General features: G+C 41.0%; 1 protein-coding gene and 2 non-coding genes across 4 annotated transcripts; all 3 read left to right on the plus strand.

Moving 5' to 3' along the window:
• The first annotated feature begins 99 nt into the window (after positions 1 to 99).
• RIT1 (Ras like without CAAX 1) lies at positions 100 to 9,908 on the plus strand. 2 transcript variants are annotated; one of them, XM_065902379.1, is made up of 6 exons: positions 100 to 244; positions 707 to 851; positions 1,016 to 1,072; positions 3,622 to 3,695; positions 3,919 to 4,110; positions 7,214 to 9,908. In XM_065902379.1, exons 2-6 carry the CDS (start codon positions 749 to 751, stop codon positions 7,442 to 7,444), a joined length of 657 nt encoding a protein of 218 aa, XP_065758451.1. In that variant the 5' UTR covers positions 100 to 244; positions 707 to 748; the 3' UTR covers positions 7,445 to 9,908. The 2 variants fall into 2 exon arrangements, with proteins under 2 accessions (XP_065758451.1, XP_065758453.1); XM_065902381.1 differs by lacking the exon at positions 100 to 244 and adding an exon at positions 363 to 511.
• On the plus strand, positions 4,237 to 4,316 carry LOC136156457 (small nucleolar RNA U2-19). Its single transcript, XR_010661007.1, has one exon. It is a non-coding gene; the product is annotated as a small nucleolar RNA U2-19 (small nucleolar RNA).
• Positions 4,465 to 4,536, plus strand: LOC136156452 (small nucleolar RNA U2-30). Its single transcript, XR_010661004.1, has one exon. It is a non-coding gene; the product is annotated as a small nucleolar RNA U2-30 (small nucleolar RNA).
• Positions 9,909 to 15,882: the final 5,974 nt, after the last annotated feature.

Genomic DNA, 15,882 nt, shown 5'->3' on the forward strand with positions numbered 1-15,882 from the left:
GGCCCTTAGCAGTGAGGCGCGGAACTAGGTTTGAGGACCTGGAGGGAAGAGGGCCCTCCCCGGAGGGGGTGTGGCCAGCTGCGGGCGTCACGGGGCCGCCCCGCCCCTCCGGTCGGGACGCGGGCGCTGCTGGCGCCATCTTTCCCGGCTGCGGGAGGGGTCACAGGTCAGTGTCGGATCCTCGGCGCGAGTGAGGAGGACGAAGTAGGTGATTAGACCGGCCGAGGCCTTCCACTTCCGACCGGTAAGAGCAGCAGGAGAAGGCTGGCACCTGAAACGGAAGGGTGGAGGGCCTGAAGGCGGGCCGGAGATGCAGCTGGGGGAGGGGGGCCGTAGAGAGGAATGGGGAGGGGGCGGAACCTCCGGGTACCGCTGGCGTGAGAGGACCCTTGCGGCCTAAGGGGAGGTGTTCCTTTGGTCCTCAAACCTCAACTTTCTTACTGGGCTCCTTCCTGCTGTATCCCAGTTTGAAAAATTCAAGTTTTCTTCGTCTCTACCCTTTCTGGAAAATGTAATAATACGGAAAACCTGTGATAAGTCATAAGACTGAGCTGTCCGGGAGGGAAGGTGATGGTGAAGGATTTCTTTCACGGCCGCCAGAAAGGGAGCAGAGTCATAGACCAGCTTATGGAAAGCAGGGCACTGACTAGGAGTGTTGTCACGAGTGCCTCCATCCTGGATTAAATATTTTCTTCTTTTATTCTAGGTGCCTTTTCCTCGGGGCAGCCCGGGATTCTCCAAGAGGACAATGGATTCTGGGACTCGCCCAGTTGGTAGCTGTAGCAGCCCTGCCGGGCTGTCTCGAGAATATAAACTAGTGATGCTGGGTGCTGGTGGTGTAGGGAAAAGTGGTAGGTGACGTTTTTCTTCCATCTTACAAGAAGTAAGAATGAAAAATACTTAGAACAAATGCCTTCCACCCAAATCAACTGGCTAGCATGTAGTGTTGATACTTAGCAGTTCTTTCCATGGGTCATCTTTGTGTGAATTTTACCTTTCATTTCTTGTTTTAAAGCCATGACCATGCAGTTCATTAGCCACCGATTTCCAGAAGATCATGATCCTACCATTGGTAAGTCAGAGTATCGCTTATGTTTTACAAATAAACCCCATAAAAGTTTCTTTGTGTCAGTTTTTTGAAACAGTTTTAAACCATTTATATTTTGATCCTTTTTTGGTGCCTAAACAGACTTATTTAATAAGTGTATCATAGTGATTGCTTAGCAAATGAATATTTTCTTTTTTCCTAGCTTGTCTTTATGTACATCTGCCATCTTAGTCTGTCTTTTATTGAACATTAATGATACACTTTGTTATAGTTTTATGGTTGGTATACCATATTGCCAGGTTAAAAGAAAAATTTAAGGGCCACTTAACAGAAGCTTTTTGCTAGCATTTTTCTAAGGGTCTGATTTGAGACTGACTCTAACTATGAGTCAGCTGGTTTGAACTTCCACAAAAGGAAGCAGAAAAACAAGTAGAGCCAGCCTGCTGAACTCTTTACAACCCAGACAACCGAGCCTGGACTGACTTGTTCCACGAGAAGCCCTTCATTTACTTCCTTATACCTCAAGTTCATTACATAGCAAGGTCTCTCTTCATGTCTTTCACAGTCCTTAACGGTCAGTTATTAGTAAAACATAGTAAAAAGTAATTTTTAAAAATTACTGTTATTCCTGAACCATAAGGAGACAAGTTTGATTTTTAGGAGTTACATCCTAGGATTATAGAAAACTTGGGAATGGGGAGGCACAGAAGCCCGGCTGTATATTTATGTTTTGAGGAGGTGACTCTGTTTTGGTCCTTGGTCTCGGGAGAATTTCCATTGGGTCAAGCCCATGAGTGTTCTGTGCTAACCCATCTTTGGATATGGTCATTTTATATAGTAGATGCTTTTGTGGCTTGGGGAAAATAGAAACAGTTCTTATTTTTTCATGTACTATATTAAATTTAGAACATTGTTCATGAATTCACACTGTGGTGGGAATTCTAGGAACAAAATTAATTTAGGGCTTAGGATAATTTACTTAGAAATATCTTTTCCTGGGACGTTCCTGACAGTGCAGTCCAGTGGTTAAGACTGTGTTTCCATTCGAGGGGGTGCAAGTTCCAACTCTGGTCAGGGAACTACGATCCTGCAAGCAGCATGGTGGACCCCCGCCCCCCGCAAAAAAAAAAAACAACTAAAAACTTACCCCCTGAAAAAGTTCCCCTCCCCCCCACTCAGCTGCTCTTCTGACAATATTATCTGATTCAATAACATACTTTTACCTATTGAGTTACGTGCCGAGCACTGTGTTAGGCTCTGGGGTTACAGTAGTGAGCAAAAAGATAGGGGTGTCTGCTCTCATTGTGCTTCCCTGGTGGCTCAGAGGGTAAAGCCTCTGCTTGCAGTGCGGGAGACCTGTGTTCAATCCCTGAGTCGGGAAGATCCCCTGGAGAAGGAAATGGCAACCCACTCCAGTACTCTTGCCTGGAAAATCCCATGGAGGGAGAAGCCTCTCATTTACTTTCTTTTTTTTTTTTCTCATTTACTTTCTAATTTAGTGCGAGTTTGTTGCAAACTTTGACTGCTAAATCTAAGAAGAAAATATATATATTGTAACATGCACATATAAGTATACATTTGCACATATGTATATGTAATTAAAATACCATGAAACTGTTTACCTCACTACATATGTTACACCTTTTTGTAACATACGTAGTATGTTTTTGTATTTCCTCTTTTCATTTTAGATTTCTCCTTGTTTATTTCAACGCTGGTCCTAACCCATTAAATTCATCCACAGCTCACAAATACTGATGGATACATGACCTGTAGTTTGAAAATCACTGGTTTAGTAGGCCCTTCATCTTTGAGGAAGAGTCAGAAGCAGGGATTCAAGAAAAACTGTTTGGAGGAAGTACATCAGGGTGTAAGGAGCAAATGTGTGAATGGTGGAAATAGTGAGGCTTTTCTTTTTTACTTTTCTGTATTTTCCAAGATTACCATAATAATATACAAAAAGAAATGGCTCTCATAAAGGAGAAATTTTGGCTATATGGATTCTCTAGGAGACTCTGATTTTTCTTTTTCCCGTATTAAAAATGAGGAGGAACTATAAATAAAACTTTTGAGTCAAGTCAAGCAGCCCTTGGTTTTGATTCTGGTTAAATCATTAATGAACTTTGTAACATTTAGTTGTTTTTTTTTTTAATCTGTAAAATGGAGTTAATACCACCTCATTGAATTATTTTCACTATTGAATGAGTTAATATATATATATATACATCACTTAATATAATGCTTAGTGTTTAATATATTTAATAAGTGGTAAAGTTACTTTTATGGCCTGACATTTTTCAAAAAGAAAATCTCTGAGCTCTTTTTCAGGTTAGAATTGTAGGTGAAGTCTTAGAAGTTTAAGCTATGAATAAACTTACGTCATGGCTTATGTGGAAGAAAAAAATTAGTTGAAGACCCAGTTTACGTATCTGAATGGATTTAGGGGCTTCCTTTGAACATCTGGGCACTTAAAGAAACTTGCGTGTAATCTTCTCCATAAGATGAATTTCAAAATAAGGTTGCCTATTCCTGCATTTATGAGTTGATAGTACTGCCTCTCTTCCTTCCTGTAGAAGATGCTTATAAAATCCGGATCCGTATTGATGATGAGCCTGCCAATCTGGACATTTTGGATACGGCTGGACAGGTATTAAATCTCAAAATGCTATGGGTAAAGGCCTTTTCGTGCTAGTAAAGGGGAGGGAAAGACTTATGCAGAGAAGATCACTGGTTCATTTCTTTTAATTTTTCATGCACTCTGACTCAGGACAGCAGGTAACAAACATCACTCTTTGATCTGAACTAAATAGCTAAAGTGTGTATAGTTTTGGGTTGTTACCATTACACTAATGACCCTTGTTTCCCTCCAGGCAGAGTTTACAGCCATGCGGGATCAGTATATGAGGGCAGGAGAAGGGTTTATCATCTGTTACTCCATTACCGATCGTCGAAGTTTCCATGAAGTTCGGGAGTTTAAACAGCTTATTTATCGAGTTCGACGTACTGATGATACTCCTGTGGTTCTTGTGGGAAACAAGTCTGACCTAAAGCAGCTAAGACAGGTGAGGATAGACTAGAAAATGCTATATGTAATCTTGTGAGATTAGTCATTTGTGTTTTCTTGGTTTATAAATTTCTGTGCCTTAAAATGAAAATTTAATTCTCTGAGATCTGCTCTTACTAAAGTGGATCAGTGATGAAAGTAGCCAAATCTGAGCATCAGAAGACCACCCAGTGTACCTGATGCATGATCTCTGTAGTTCTGAGAAGCAAAACAATTTAAAATAAGGGGTGTGTGTGTGTGTGTGTTTGCGTATGTGTGTGTAAAGGTGTGTGTAAAGGATATTTAAGGGGCTTATTGGTGGGTAAGTGAGAGTTGGTTGTGGGTGTACATGTATGAAAGGCTGATCAGTTCTGAGCAATGATGAAAAGTTTTTACTGCAGAACTTTATATAACTATGAAGGTTTCTACACTTGATCTGAGCTCAGAATTTAAAAAAAAAATTTAAAAAAAAGAAAATTTAAAATTAGCTTCTCCCTAGCCTGGAAAACGTCCCTATATCTTGCTAATATTTTGGGTAAAATCTGGATTGTAGGAATCAGTTTACAGGACAAAATCCACAGGTGACAAATCAGGTGACAAATAGGATACACTTTAAGTGAGGCATCATGGACTTCCCTGATGGCTCAGCCAGTAAAGAACCCATCTGCAATGCAGGAGACACAGGAGACGTGAGTTCGATCCCTGGGTTGGGGAGATCTCCTGGAGGAGGACATGGCTACCCACTCAAGTGTTCTTGCCTGGAAAATTGCATGGACGGACGAGCCTAGCAGGCTATAGTCCAAAAGGTCGAAAAGAGTCAGACACAAGTGAGCACAAGCACAGATGAAGGTATCATGGGATTTTCATTTCCTAAAACCTCAGAAATAAGTCTGTTTATGTTGCAAAAAGAGAAACTTAGGCTTCAAGGTATACTTCCTGATGGTGAGGATTATGAGCCCAGGAGAGGGAGAAGAAGAGAAATTGTAGAGGATTTTAGAATGAGTGATACCCTTCAAATTAGCAGCAGTGTTTAAAATTTTGCTTTTTGGTATAGAGATGAAGGTGTAGTGAAAGGGGCATATTTATCACCACTAGTGAAGGCAATGAATGGTACAGAATTTTTAGAAGTAATTGGATAGTAGTTAAGTTCATGATGTTTCTTGGTTGCTTCCTCTTCAGAATAATCTATTCAGGGATTTATATATAAAATATTTGTTGCTAGGCTATTTGTGGCAGCAAAAAAATTAGAAAATGGCTAACTGTCCAAAAGTAGGAGAAATTTCGTTATATTCATAATTTGATATGTCGATTTCAGGTTCTTACGGTTTTCAGTATTGTAGCTTAATTATAACATCTCTCTGCCTTGTGATTTACTTTCTTGAAATGTATGAGGAAGTTAAGATTGTATATTTGACATCTATAAATATTCCCTGTTCCAAAAAGTTACCTTTAAATAGACTAGAAATAGAATCACATAATTTGAAGATGGAAAGAGTCTTAGAAGTGAAATAATCCCGCCTCTCAGCAATACAAATATCATTCTGCTCTGCTTAGACATTTCCAGAGTTGGAGAGGTCTCTTCTTGTTACCCTCATTTTGGGGCAGCAGTTGTAATTATTTTCTGCTGTTGTTGTTCAGTTGCTGAGTTTTGTCTGACACTGCGACCCCATGAACTACAGCACACCAGGCTTCCCTGCCCTTCAGTATCTCCCAGTTTGCTCAAAGTCATCGAACCACCGAGTTTCAGTGATGTCATCCAACCATCTCATCCTCTGTCTTCAGTCCTGCCCTCAGTCTTTCCCAGCATCAGGGTCTTTTCCAGTGAATATACAGGGTTGATTTCCTTTAGGTTTGACTGGTTTGATTTCCTTGCTATCTAAGGGACTCTCAAGAGTCTTCTCCAGCACCACAGTCGGAAAGCATCAATTCTTCAGTGCCCAGCCTTCTTTATGGTCCAACTCTCACATCCATACATGACCGCTAGAAAAACCATAGCTTTAACTATATAGACTTTTATTGGCAAAGAGATGTCTGTGCTTTTTAATATGTCGTCTAGCCTTGTCATAACTTTCCTTCCGAGGAGCAAGCATCTTTCAATTTCATGACTAAAGTCACTGCTGTGAATTTGGAACCCAAGAAATAAAATCTGTCACTGTTTCCACTTTTCCCCCATCTATTTGCCATGAAGTGATGGAAGCAAATGCCATGATCTTAGTTTTTTGAATGTTGAGTTTTAAGCCAGCTTTTTCTCTCCCCTCTTTGACTTTCATCAGGAGGCTCTTTAGTTCCTCTTCACTTTCTGCCATTAGAGTGGTATCATTTGCATATCTGAAGTGGTTGATATTTTTTCCCGGCAGTCTTAATTCCAGCTTGTGCTTCATCCAGTTTGGCATTTCGCTGATGTACTTCGCATATAAGTTAAATAAATAGAGTGATAGTATACAGCCTTGTCATACTTCTTTCCCAATTTTGAACCAGTTCATTGTTCCAGGTAAGGTCCTAACTGTTGCTTCTTGATCTGCATACAGGTTTCTCAGGAGATAGGTAAGGTAGTCTGGTATTCCTGTCTCTAAGAATTTTCAAAAAAAAAAAAAAAGAATTTTCCACAGTTTGTTGTGATCCGCAAAGTCAAAAAGGCTTTAGCGTGGTCAGTGAAGCAGAAGTAGATGTTTTTCTGGGACTCACTTGCTTTTTTTATGATTCAACAGATGTTGGCAGTTTGATCTCTGGTTCCTCTACCTTTTCTAAATCCAGCTTGTACATCTGGAAGTTCTTGGTTCATGTACTGCTGAAGCCTAGCTTGAAGGATTTTAAGCATGACCTTGCTAGCATGTGAAATGTGCACAATTGTACGGTAGTTTGAACATTCTTTGTCACTTCCTTTCTTTGGGATTGGAATGAAAACTGACCTTTTCTAGTCCAGTGGCCACTGCTGAGTTTTCCAGATTTGTTGACATAGTGCAGCACTTTAACAATATTGTCTTTTAGGATTTTAAATAGCTCAGCTGAAATTCCACTATGCTATTACCACTATAAGTATTCTCTTGTTTACATTTTTATTTTTTATTTATTTTTTTTATTTTTATTTTATTTTTTTGTTGTTGTTGTTTACATTTTTAAAGGTCACCAAGGAAGAAGGATTGGCTTTGGCCCGAGAATTCAGCTGCCCTTTTTTTGAGACATCTGCTGCATACCGCTACTACATCGATGATGTATTCCATGCCCTTGTCCGGGAGATTCGTAGGAAAGAAAAGGAGGCAGTACTGGCCATGGAGAAAAAATCTAAGCCCAAAAACAGTGTATGGAAGAGGCTAAAGTCACCATTCCGGAAGAAGAAAGATTCAGTAACTTGAAGGAAAGCTATGAAGTGTTATCTGTGAACTGCAGTGCTTAATCAGAGCAGTCCAGTAACCTGCATTAGTGAGCATGGTGCTTGCTCTTTCTCCTGTTATGACCGTTATTTTAAAAGTAACTGATGAAGGGGACATGCCCACTAGGAGATTTCAATGATGTGGTATTTAAAGTATTGTGTCTTAGCTAATTCTGATTTTATTAACCCAGTGGAGCACTTTCTACTGTTTAATTTGCCACATTAGAATTTGATCTGCCAATGTTTTGGATTCTGTTGCTGACATAATTAACGTAACTTTTTTATGCCTAGGGGAATATGTATATCATATGTGTTTGGCTAAGCTCACAAGAGGAATTTTTTGCCATACACTGTTCTGCACTCTTGCAGTCGCAACTGCATTTTCCTAGGGAGGACTTCAGGGAAGGACTTCTGTCTTTTTTATTCATGCTGTGCTTCCTGGAGACAGAACAAAAATCATATCGGGAAATCAGTTCTACAGAGATCAGTGCTAAAGTTCAGCCGATAGCTATGGAACTGACTCCTGTTGCAGATAGTGATGAGAATGGGGAAATCAGGCTGTATGTTTTTGCAGGAACTTGGCTAGAAAAAGGTAGGATCAGAGCCGTGCTCCCCAGAGGAGCCTGTCTTTTCTAAGAAGTACACATTTGACCCAGATTCACTGGGATGAATGAGAACAAACAAGTAAAATGTAATGAAGCTTTCTTTCTCCTACAGGTTTATTTTACTCTTCCTTCAGGGTTTTACCTTTCTTTACCTTCAAAGGTAAACACTTTGGAAACCATTACTAGATTACTAAACTCTTGTTTAATCTAAATACTTGGTTGGGATAGCCATTGCCTTGTACAGGTTTATTTTTTTCCCCAGAGATGCACTCACCAATACACTTATATTAATTGCTTCCTAGTGCTTGCCCCTCACTTCTCCATGCTCTCTAAAAGAGCTAAGCCTGGCAGAATGTTTTATAGGCCCTTCGTCAGACTGACTGCATTTTCCATACAGAAGAGACTAATCAGGAGTTAGTAAAATTGTGTATGTGCCTCCTTGACATAGACAATCACTCAGTGTTCTAAGAAAGCCTGTGGCATTTCTGTTTAATGAGCCAGCCTTGAAGCTTTAAAATTCCCATGTGTTGAGTTTCTCATTGAAGATTTCTTTACAAGGACCTTGCTAAGTTCACCTCAGGGTTTTGTCTGAGCCTTGACAAAGCTTAGCCTAAGAGAATACCACTTTGATCACTGCATAGTGGAAAAACTATCCTGTCTTCTTGGGAAGAATCAGCTTTAAATATTGGTGGTGAGCTTGTTCTTTTAGAACCAGGATTATTTTGATACCTGAACTTGTGCGTGGAGATTAAGTACAAAAGTGCTAAGAGTAATGTAGCATATGTTGAACATTAAATGTCACTGAAGCAGTGTTTGTGACCACTTTAAGAACATGACTGTGTAGCACCTTTTAAAAAGCACACAGCTCAACATTCTGTTTTCCATTTTTATTACCAACAGAAGGATGGGTTTTTTCCTTCCAATCAATGGGATATGTTCTAGGTTTAAAGAAAAGTGATGATAATAACTTTTTTAGCTGAGTAGTAGTCCCTTTTGAAACTCCTGGAGGTGTTTTTGCTACCAAATAAATCATGTTTTATGGTACTCAAGCCATCCAAAACTGAAAGATACAGAATTTGAATCTGTGCAGGAATATCTTAAGGAATCATAGCACTTTGGAGAACCATGACAGAAGATAAGTACAGTGCAATTCTATAAATAGTGTTTCACATTTAAACTAGCTTAGAGCCTATTAGGTTTAATGCCTTAGCTTCTCATTACTAATGACCTAGGGAATTGTTATTAGCATCAAGCAAGAAGTTCAGGATAGTCAAGGCAGCAGAGAATATTGCCAGAAAAAAAATCTTTAAGACAGGAGGGAATTTCTGTTGTATATAAGAAAAATAACAAATGAGTTTTTTTAAGACTATCAGTGTCATATATTTGATCATTGAATTAATCAGCCCATCAATTAGTATTGAGAATTCTGTTCATGGTGCTAAGTAGTTAGAGGGATGTAATGTGTAGGTCATAGTTCTATTCTTAGTGATTGTATAGTGTAAATAATTTATAAGCTCTAAATAGTCAGCTTTATCTAATTTGAGGGCATTAAAATCAATTACTGCCTGGAACTTTGAAGAGAGAAAAATTCAGGGATAGATAAGTTGAAAAGCACTGGAATTGTTTATGTCCATACCAGATTGGTAAATTACAAAATTTGGAAGCTGATGTCTAGAATTAACTGTTTAGAATTCAAAAGGGGACATAATGTTTTACCTTTGTGATCTATTAGCAAGAATTGGTCTACTGTAATGTTTGGGGAGCAAAGGGAAGAAAAATTTTTCACTTATGCACTTGTTTTTGAAGACAGTTTGTATGACACAATACAAAACTTTTAAACAACTTATTGGGCCTTTCCTTTATTTACCTGTATGTGGGTAGAAATGTTTGGAATCATTATACAGAGGTCATTTTAAGAGAAAAATACTGTGAGATTTTATATTCTGGGAAATACTGATTGAAAAAAGTTTTGAGTGCCTGCCATGTACAGAACAGCTTTGTCAAGTGCTCAGGAGCATGCCATGGAATGCCCCTTCATCCAAAGAGATTACCTCAGTGCTCAAAGGGCTGAGGGGCGAGGAGGGAGGTGGAGGTGCTGTGTCCAGCGGCCGAAGAGGCTCCCCCTTGTTTCAGTGAGCTGAGTTCCCAGTTCCAGGCACCTCCTGGCTGATTCCTGACCTCAAACACTGTCCCCATCCTGGAGCCAGTAGACCAATGACACTTGGTCTTTGGCCACACCATTGGAGGATGTGGGGTGCAGAGTGAACTGCTGCCTCCAGGTGCCTGAGGGACCCTTTGAGACCCCAGCATCTCTGGGAAGAGGCAGAGGGATGAGGCAAAATTTTGTTTAAAAAAGAGCTTACCTCTTCATGAGAAGACAGAAAAAAAACATGTTTAAAGTAGTACTGCATTTGCCACTTGATGAAGGGTTAATTCAAGTTATTTCAAGTATATAAGCTAAATGTGAGAGAATGAGGAATAATCTTTTATGTGAAGGTCATTGCTTTTATCTCCACTACTCTAAGTAGGCATCGGTGTTGGTAGGTAGAGAGGACTTAATTTAGACATTGAAAAAGTGAAAGTGTTAGTTGCTCAGTCCTGTCCAACTTTGTAACCTCATGGACTGTAGCTCACCAGGCTCCTCTGTCCTTGGAATTTTCCAGGGAAGAATACTGGAGTGGGTAGCCATTCCCTTCTCCAGGGGATTTTCCTGACCCAGGGATCAAACCTGGGTCTCCCGCATTGCAGGCAGATTCTTTACTGTCTGAGCCACCAGGGAAGCCCAGTTTAGACATTAAAGAAATATATTTTGTGTCCTCATTATTTAACACTTAGTGAGTAGGCCAGTAACTATCAGAGTGTCCACTAATAAAACGGTAATGGAAGAGGAGCATTCCATGTTCTAATGTAACCGCTTAGGATAGGCAGTGGAATTAGAGTCAAAAGTGTTTATGGATACTTACATGCCTCAGATATGCAGGTGACACCACCCTTATGGCAGAAAGTGAAGAGGAACTAAAAAGCCTCTTGATGAAAGTGAAAAAGAGTGAACAAGTTGGCTTAAAGCTCAACATTCAGAAAACTTAAGATCATGGCATCTCGTCCCATCACTGCATGGGAAATGGATGGGGAAACAGTGGAAACAGCATCAGACTTTATTTTTTTGGGCTCCAAAATCACTGCAGATGGTGATTGCAGCCATGAAATTAAAAGACGCTTATTCCTTGGAAGGAAAGTTGTGAGCAACCTAGATAGCATATTAAAAAGCAGAGACATTACTTTGCCAGCAAAGGTCCGTCTAGTCAAGGCTATGGTTTTTCCAGTAGTCATGTATGGATGTGAGAGTTGGACTGTGAAGAAAGCTGAGCGCCGAAGAATTGATGTTTTTGAACTGTGGTGTTGGAGAAGACTTTTAAGAGTCCCTTGGATAGCAAGGAGATCCAACCAGTCCATCCTAAAGGAAATCAGTCCTGGGTGTTCGTTGGAGGGACTGATGTTGAAGCTGAAACTCCAGTACTTTGGCCACCTCATGCAAAGAGTTGACTCACTGGAAAAGACCCTGATGCTGGGAGGGATTGGGGGCAGGAGGAGAAGGGGCCGACAGAGGATAAGATGGCTGGATGGCATCACCGACTCGATGGACATGAGTTTGGGTAAACTGCGGGAGTTGGTGATGGACAGGGAGGCCTGGTGTGCTGCAATTCATGGAGTCACAAAGAGTCGGACACGACTGAACGACTGAACTGAACTGATACGAACTAAGCACTGTTTGCTTAAAGGTGTGAGGGATTCTGGTGCAGTCAGAGGACTAAAAAGCTCCCAGTTCTACAAAACAACTAGACATCAATCCTTAATAGATTACATGCTTCAAAAAAAAAAAAATTACATGCTTCAAAGTGGGAGTGTTAAGGATTCAAAGAAGGAAGGATTTACAATGGCCTGGCAGATCAGTGGAGCTGACTCTTAAGAGGGGTCTTCCCTGGTGGTTGAGTGGTTAAGAATCTGCCCCCTGATGCAGGGTAACCAGGTTTGATCCCTGCTCAGGGAACTAAGATCCCACATGCCATGGGGCAACTAAGACTGTGCCACAACTTAAGAAGCCCACATGCCACAACAAAGATGCAAGACTGGGATTTCCCTGGTGGTTAGGAATTTGCCTGCCAATATGGGGGCCATGGGTTCCATCTTTGCTCTGGGAAGGTTCAACATGCTGCGGGCAGCTAAACCCGTGTGCCACAACTATTGACCTGGTGGGCCCTAGAGCCCGTGCTCCACAATAAGAAGCCACTGCAATGAGTAGCCCCTGCTCACTGCAACTAGAGAAAACCTGTGAGCCCCAAAGAAGACCTAGCATGGCCAAATTTAAAAAGTAAATGGGGGTGCTCGGGCCTGGTGCACTGGGAGGACCCTGAGGAGTCGGGTGGGGAGGGAGGTGGGAGGGGGGATCGGGATGGGGAATACATGTAACTATATGGCTGATTCATGTCAATGTATGACAAAACCCACTGAAATGTTGTAAAGTGATTGGCCTCCAACTAATAAAATAATATTTAAAAAAAAAAAAAAAAAAAGTAAATGGGAAGGACTTCCCTGGTGCTCCAGTGGCTAAAATATACAAGACTGCTGTTCAGGGAACTAGATCTCACATGCTGCAACTAAAGATCCTGCATCCCACAGCAAATACTGAAGATCCTGCATGCCTCAGCTAAGACCCAGTGCTGCCAAATTAAAAAAGTGAATAGGAGAAGAGACAAATTGAGGAGAGATTGCATTTGACCAGAATAGAATAATAAGGAGATAACATCAGAGGTGTAATTTCTGAAATTCCTCATTCTTGGTATTTATTACTCATTTATTTAAGAAGAAATTGCTTCTATGAATTTAGTATGCCATTGACAAATAATGGCTGTGTTGCACTTTTTCCAAACTCGAGAAAGATGAGATAAATTTGAAGTCTTATTTTTAAAAGTCCTTGTTAACATTGACATTGGCTTTATTTTATTTTATTTTATTTTTTATTTTTTTTATTTTTCAGTGGGTTTTGTCATACATTGATATGAATCAGCCATAGAGTTACACGTATTCCCCATCCCGATCCCCCCTCCCACCTCCCTCTCCACCCGACTCCTCTGGGTCTTCCCAGTGCACCAGGCCCGAGCACTTGACTCATGCATCCCACCTGGGCTGGTGATCTGTTTCACCATAGATAATATACATGCTGGTCTTTCGAAACATCCCACCCTCACCTTCTCCCACAGAGTTCAAAAGTCTGTTCTGTACTTCTGTGTCTCTTTCTGTTTTGCATATAGGGTTATCGTTACTATCTTTCTAAATTCCATATATATGTGTTAGTATGCTGTAATGTTCTTTATCTTTCTGGCTTACTTCACTCTGTATAATGGACTCCAGTTTCATCCATCTCATTAGAACTGATTCAAATGAATTCTTTTTAATGGCTGAGTAATATTCCATGGTGTATATGTACCACAGCTTTCTTATCCATTCATCTGCTGATGGGCATCTAGGTTGCTTCCATGTCCTGGCTATTATAAACAGTGCTGCGATGAACATTGGGGTGCATGCGTCTCTTTCAGATCTGGATTCCTCAGTGTGTGACGTTGGCTTTAAAAGATGGCTTAATACTGAAAACATCGGGAGTTGCAGTAATTCTGGATTTGTTCAGCTTCAAATTAAAATTTATTTTCAAATATTTATTCTCACATTTCATCAGCTGAGCTGGAACTGAAACTCAGTAACATCATACAGGGAAGTAGTTGGAAATCCTAGATTTATGACCAAAGATATCATTAACCCTATCTTAAAAGTATCTCTAAATGTTCTCATTAAACGAATTAATTTTGTCTTTCTCCCAAGTATTGGCCGTCAATAATTAGGTATAGCATGAATTAGAATAATTAGCAACTATATTTGTATTTTACTCAGAAGTTTTAAGGTTTTTTTTAGTGAAAGTTGGAAGGCGAGTCTTGCTATTCTTTGCTGTTTTATTGGTTAACTGTTTCAGTGGTGGTCTCTTCACATGTTTGACTAGCCTACACCCATACCCATGAAGAAAGCTTATCGTTGTTTAGTTGCTAAGTCCTGCCTAACTCTTTGTGACACCATGAACTGTAGCCCGCCAGGCTCCTCTGTCCATGGGATTTCTCAGGCAAGAACACTGGAGTGGGTTGTCATTTCCTTCTCCAGGGGATCTTCCCAACCCAGGGATCAAACCCACATCTCCCGCATCTCCTGCATGGCAGGTGGATTGTTTACCACTGAGCCACCAGCGAAGCCCATGGAGAAAGCTAGAGCTGCCTTAACGCTTGTCTACAGAAAGCACATTCTCCTTTAATGAGCAGTTGAATTGACCTGCCATCTGTTTGGCACCACTGTTTAGAAGTGAAGGACCTGGTAAGGCCTGCAGGAACCAGGACGGATTTTAGTTTTTAGGAAAATGTGATCGGAAAGCATAAGGGAATCAACCCATCTATAGAGGCTTGCAGACCTATTTTTCTTCACTGTCTAGATAGTCAGACCTGAGTGTGGCCATCTTCCTTAGGCTAAAGTAACCTAACTAAAGACTCCTAACACAAAGTTTCTGCTCCCAGCGGTTTACATTTGATGGAGAAGACAAAGCAATCCGTAAGAAACAAAAACAGAATTCCCTGGTAATCCAGTGACTGTGCTGTCACTGCCGAGGCCTCAGGTTCATTCCCTGATTTGGGAACTAAGATCCCACAAGCCACGAAGCACAACTCCAAAAAAAGAACAGGACAGTACGCTTACTAATTTTAAAAAATTGCAAGATCTAGGATTAAATTGGTAGGTGGAATTAGACCATGAAGATTACTCCAAAGGAGGAAAAGTGTGACTTGGGACAAAAAGTCGAGTTGTGTCTGTAGGACAACTTGGATGCGGGATTCGAAACTGGAAAAGTGCAAAGCAAGTTTGGGGTTAAACAGTAAGAGGTGGGCTATAGCAGGAGCCCAGAGGACAGGGTAGAAAGCTGTGGAGCCTAGTCTGAAGTGTGCATGATTTTCAAATATCTGTTTATTCAGAAACAATGGGGGACTTCCCTGGTGGCTCAGTGGTGAAGAACCCATCTGCCAGTGCAGGAGATACAAGTTTAATCTCTGACCTGGGAAGATCCCGCATGCCGGAGAGAAACTAAGCGCACGCGCCACAACGATTGAGCCTGTGCTCTGGAGCCCAGAACCGCAACTTCTGAGCCCACGTGCTGCAACTACTGAGGCCCATGCACCCTAGAGCCTGTGCTCAGCAAAAAGAGATGCCAGCACAATGAGAAGCCCGAGCTCCAAAACTAGAGAGTAGCCCCTACTCCTCGCAACTAGAGAAAAGCCTGCGCAGCAATGAAGACTCAGCACAGCCAAAAAGTAAATAAAATTATTTTAAAAAGAAAGAAAAGAAACAACTGGAGAGCTGTTTTATTTTTTTTTCCCCCATTTTCTCATTTTAGCCTCTGGAGACTTCATAGATTTTTTGATAGGACCTGATAGGGTTAAAACAAAACCCTCCCAGGTGATTCTGATTGCAGTCACCTAGCCATTCAGCTGTTCCTGGGCTAGGGATCACTGAACTGGATGATGTCCAAGTGTCTTGGGAGATCACTGAGGGACTGTATAAAGCTGTGATAGGCTGTAGTTAACAGGTGTGGAAAATTGTGTCTCTATGTCACAATAGAACAGTGTGGGGATGGGGAGCAGCTGGGAGTAAGCAACAAGAAGGCTGCTTGTTAATGAGTAAGGAAACAAGGGCTCTGGCTGTGGGGACAAGCAAGAAAAATAAGCTCATACCT

The sequence above is a fragment of the Muntiacus reevesi genome, chromosome 1 (assembly GCF_963930625.1).
Source record: "Muntiacus reevesi chromosome 1, mMunRee1.1, whole genome shotgun sequence".
Classification (NCBI taxonomy): domain Eukaryota; kingdom Metazoa; phylum Chordata; class Mammalia; order Artiodactyla; family Cervidae; genus Muntiacus; species Muntiacus reevesi.

Excerpts from the sequence above, each read along its gene's own strand:
- RIT1 (XM_065902379.1), top strand. The coding sequence starts at position 749 with ATGGATTCTGGGACTCGCCCAGTTGGTAGCTGTAGCAGCCCTGCCGGG. Across the intron at positions 3,696-3,918 it reads TTTTGGATACGGCTGGACAG|GCAGAGTTTACAGCCATGCG; the intron begins GTATTAAATCTC and ends GTTTCCCTCCAG. Across the intron at positions 4,111-7,213 it reads ACCTAAAGCAGCTAAGACAG|GTCACCAAGGAAGAAGGATT; the intron begins GTGAGGATAGAC and ends ACATTTTTAAAG.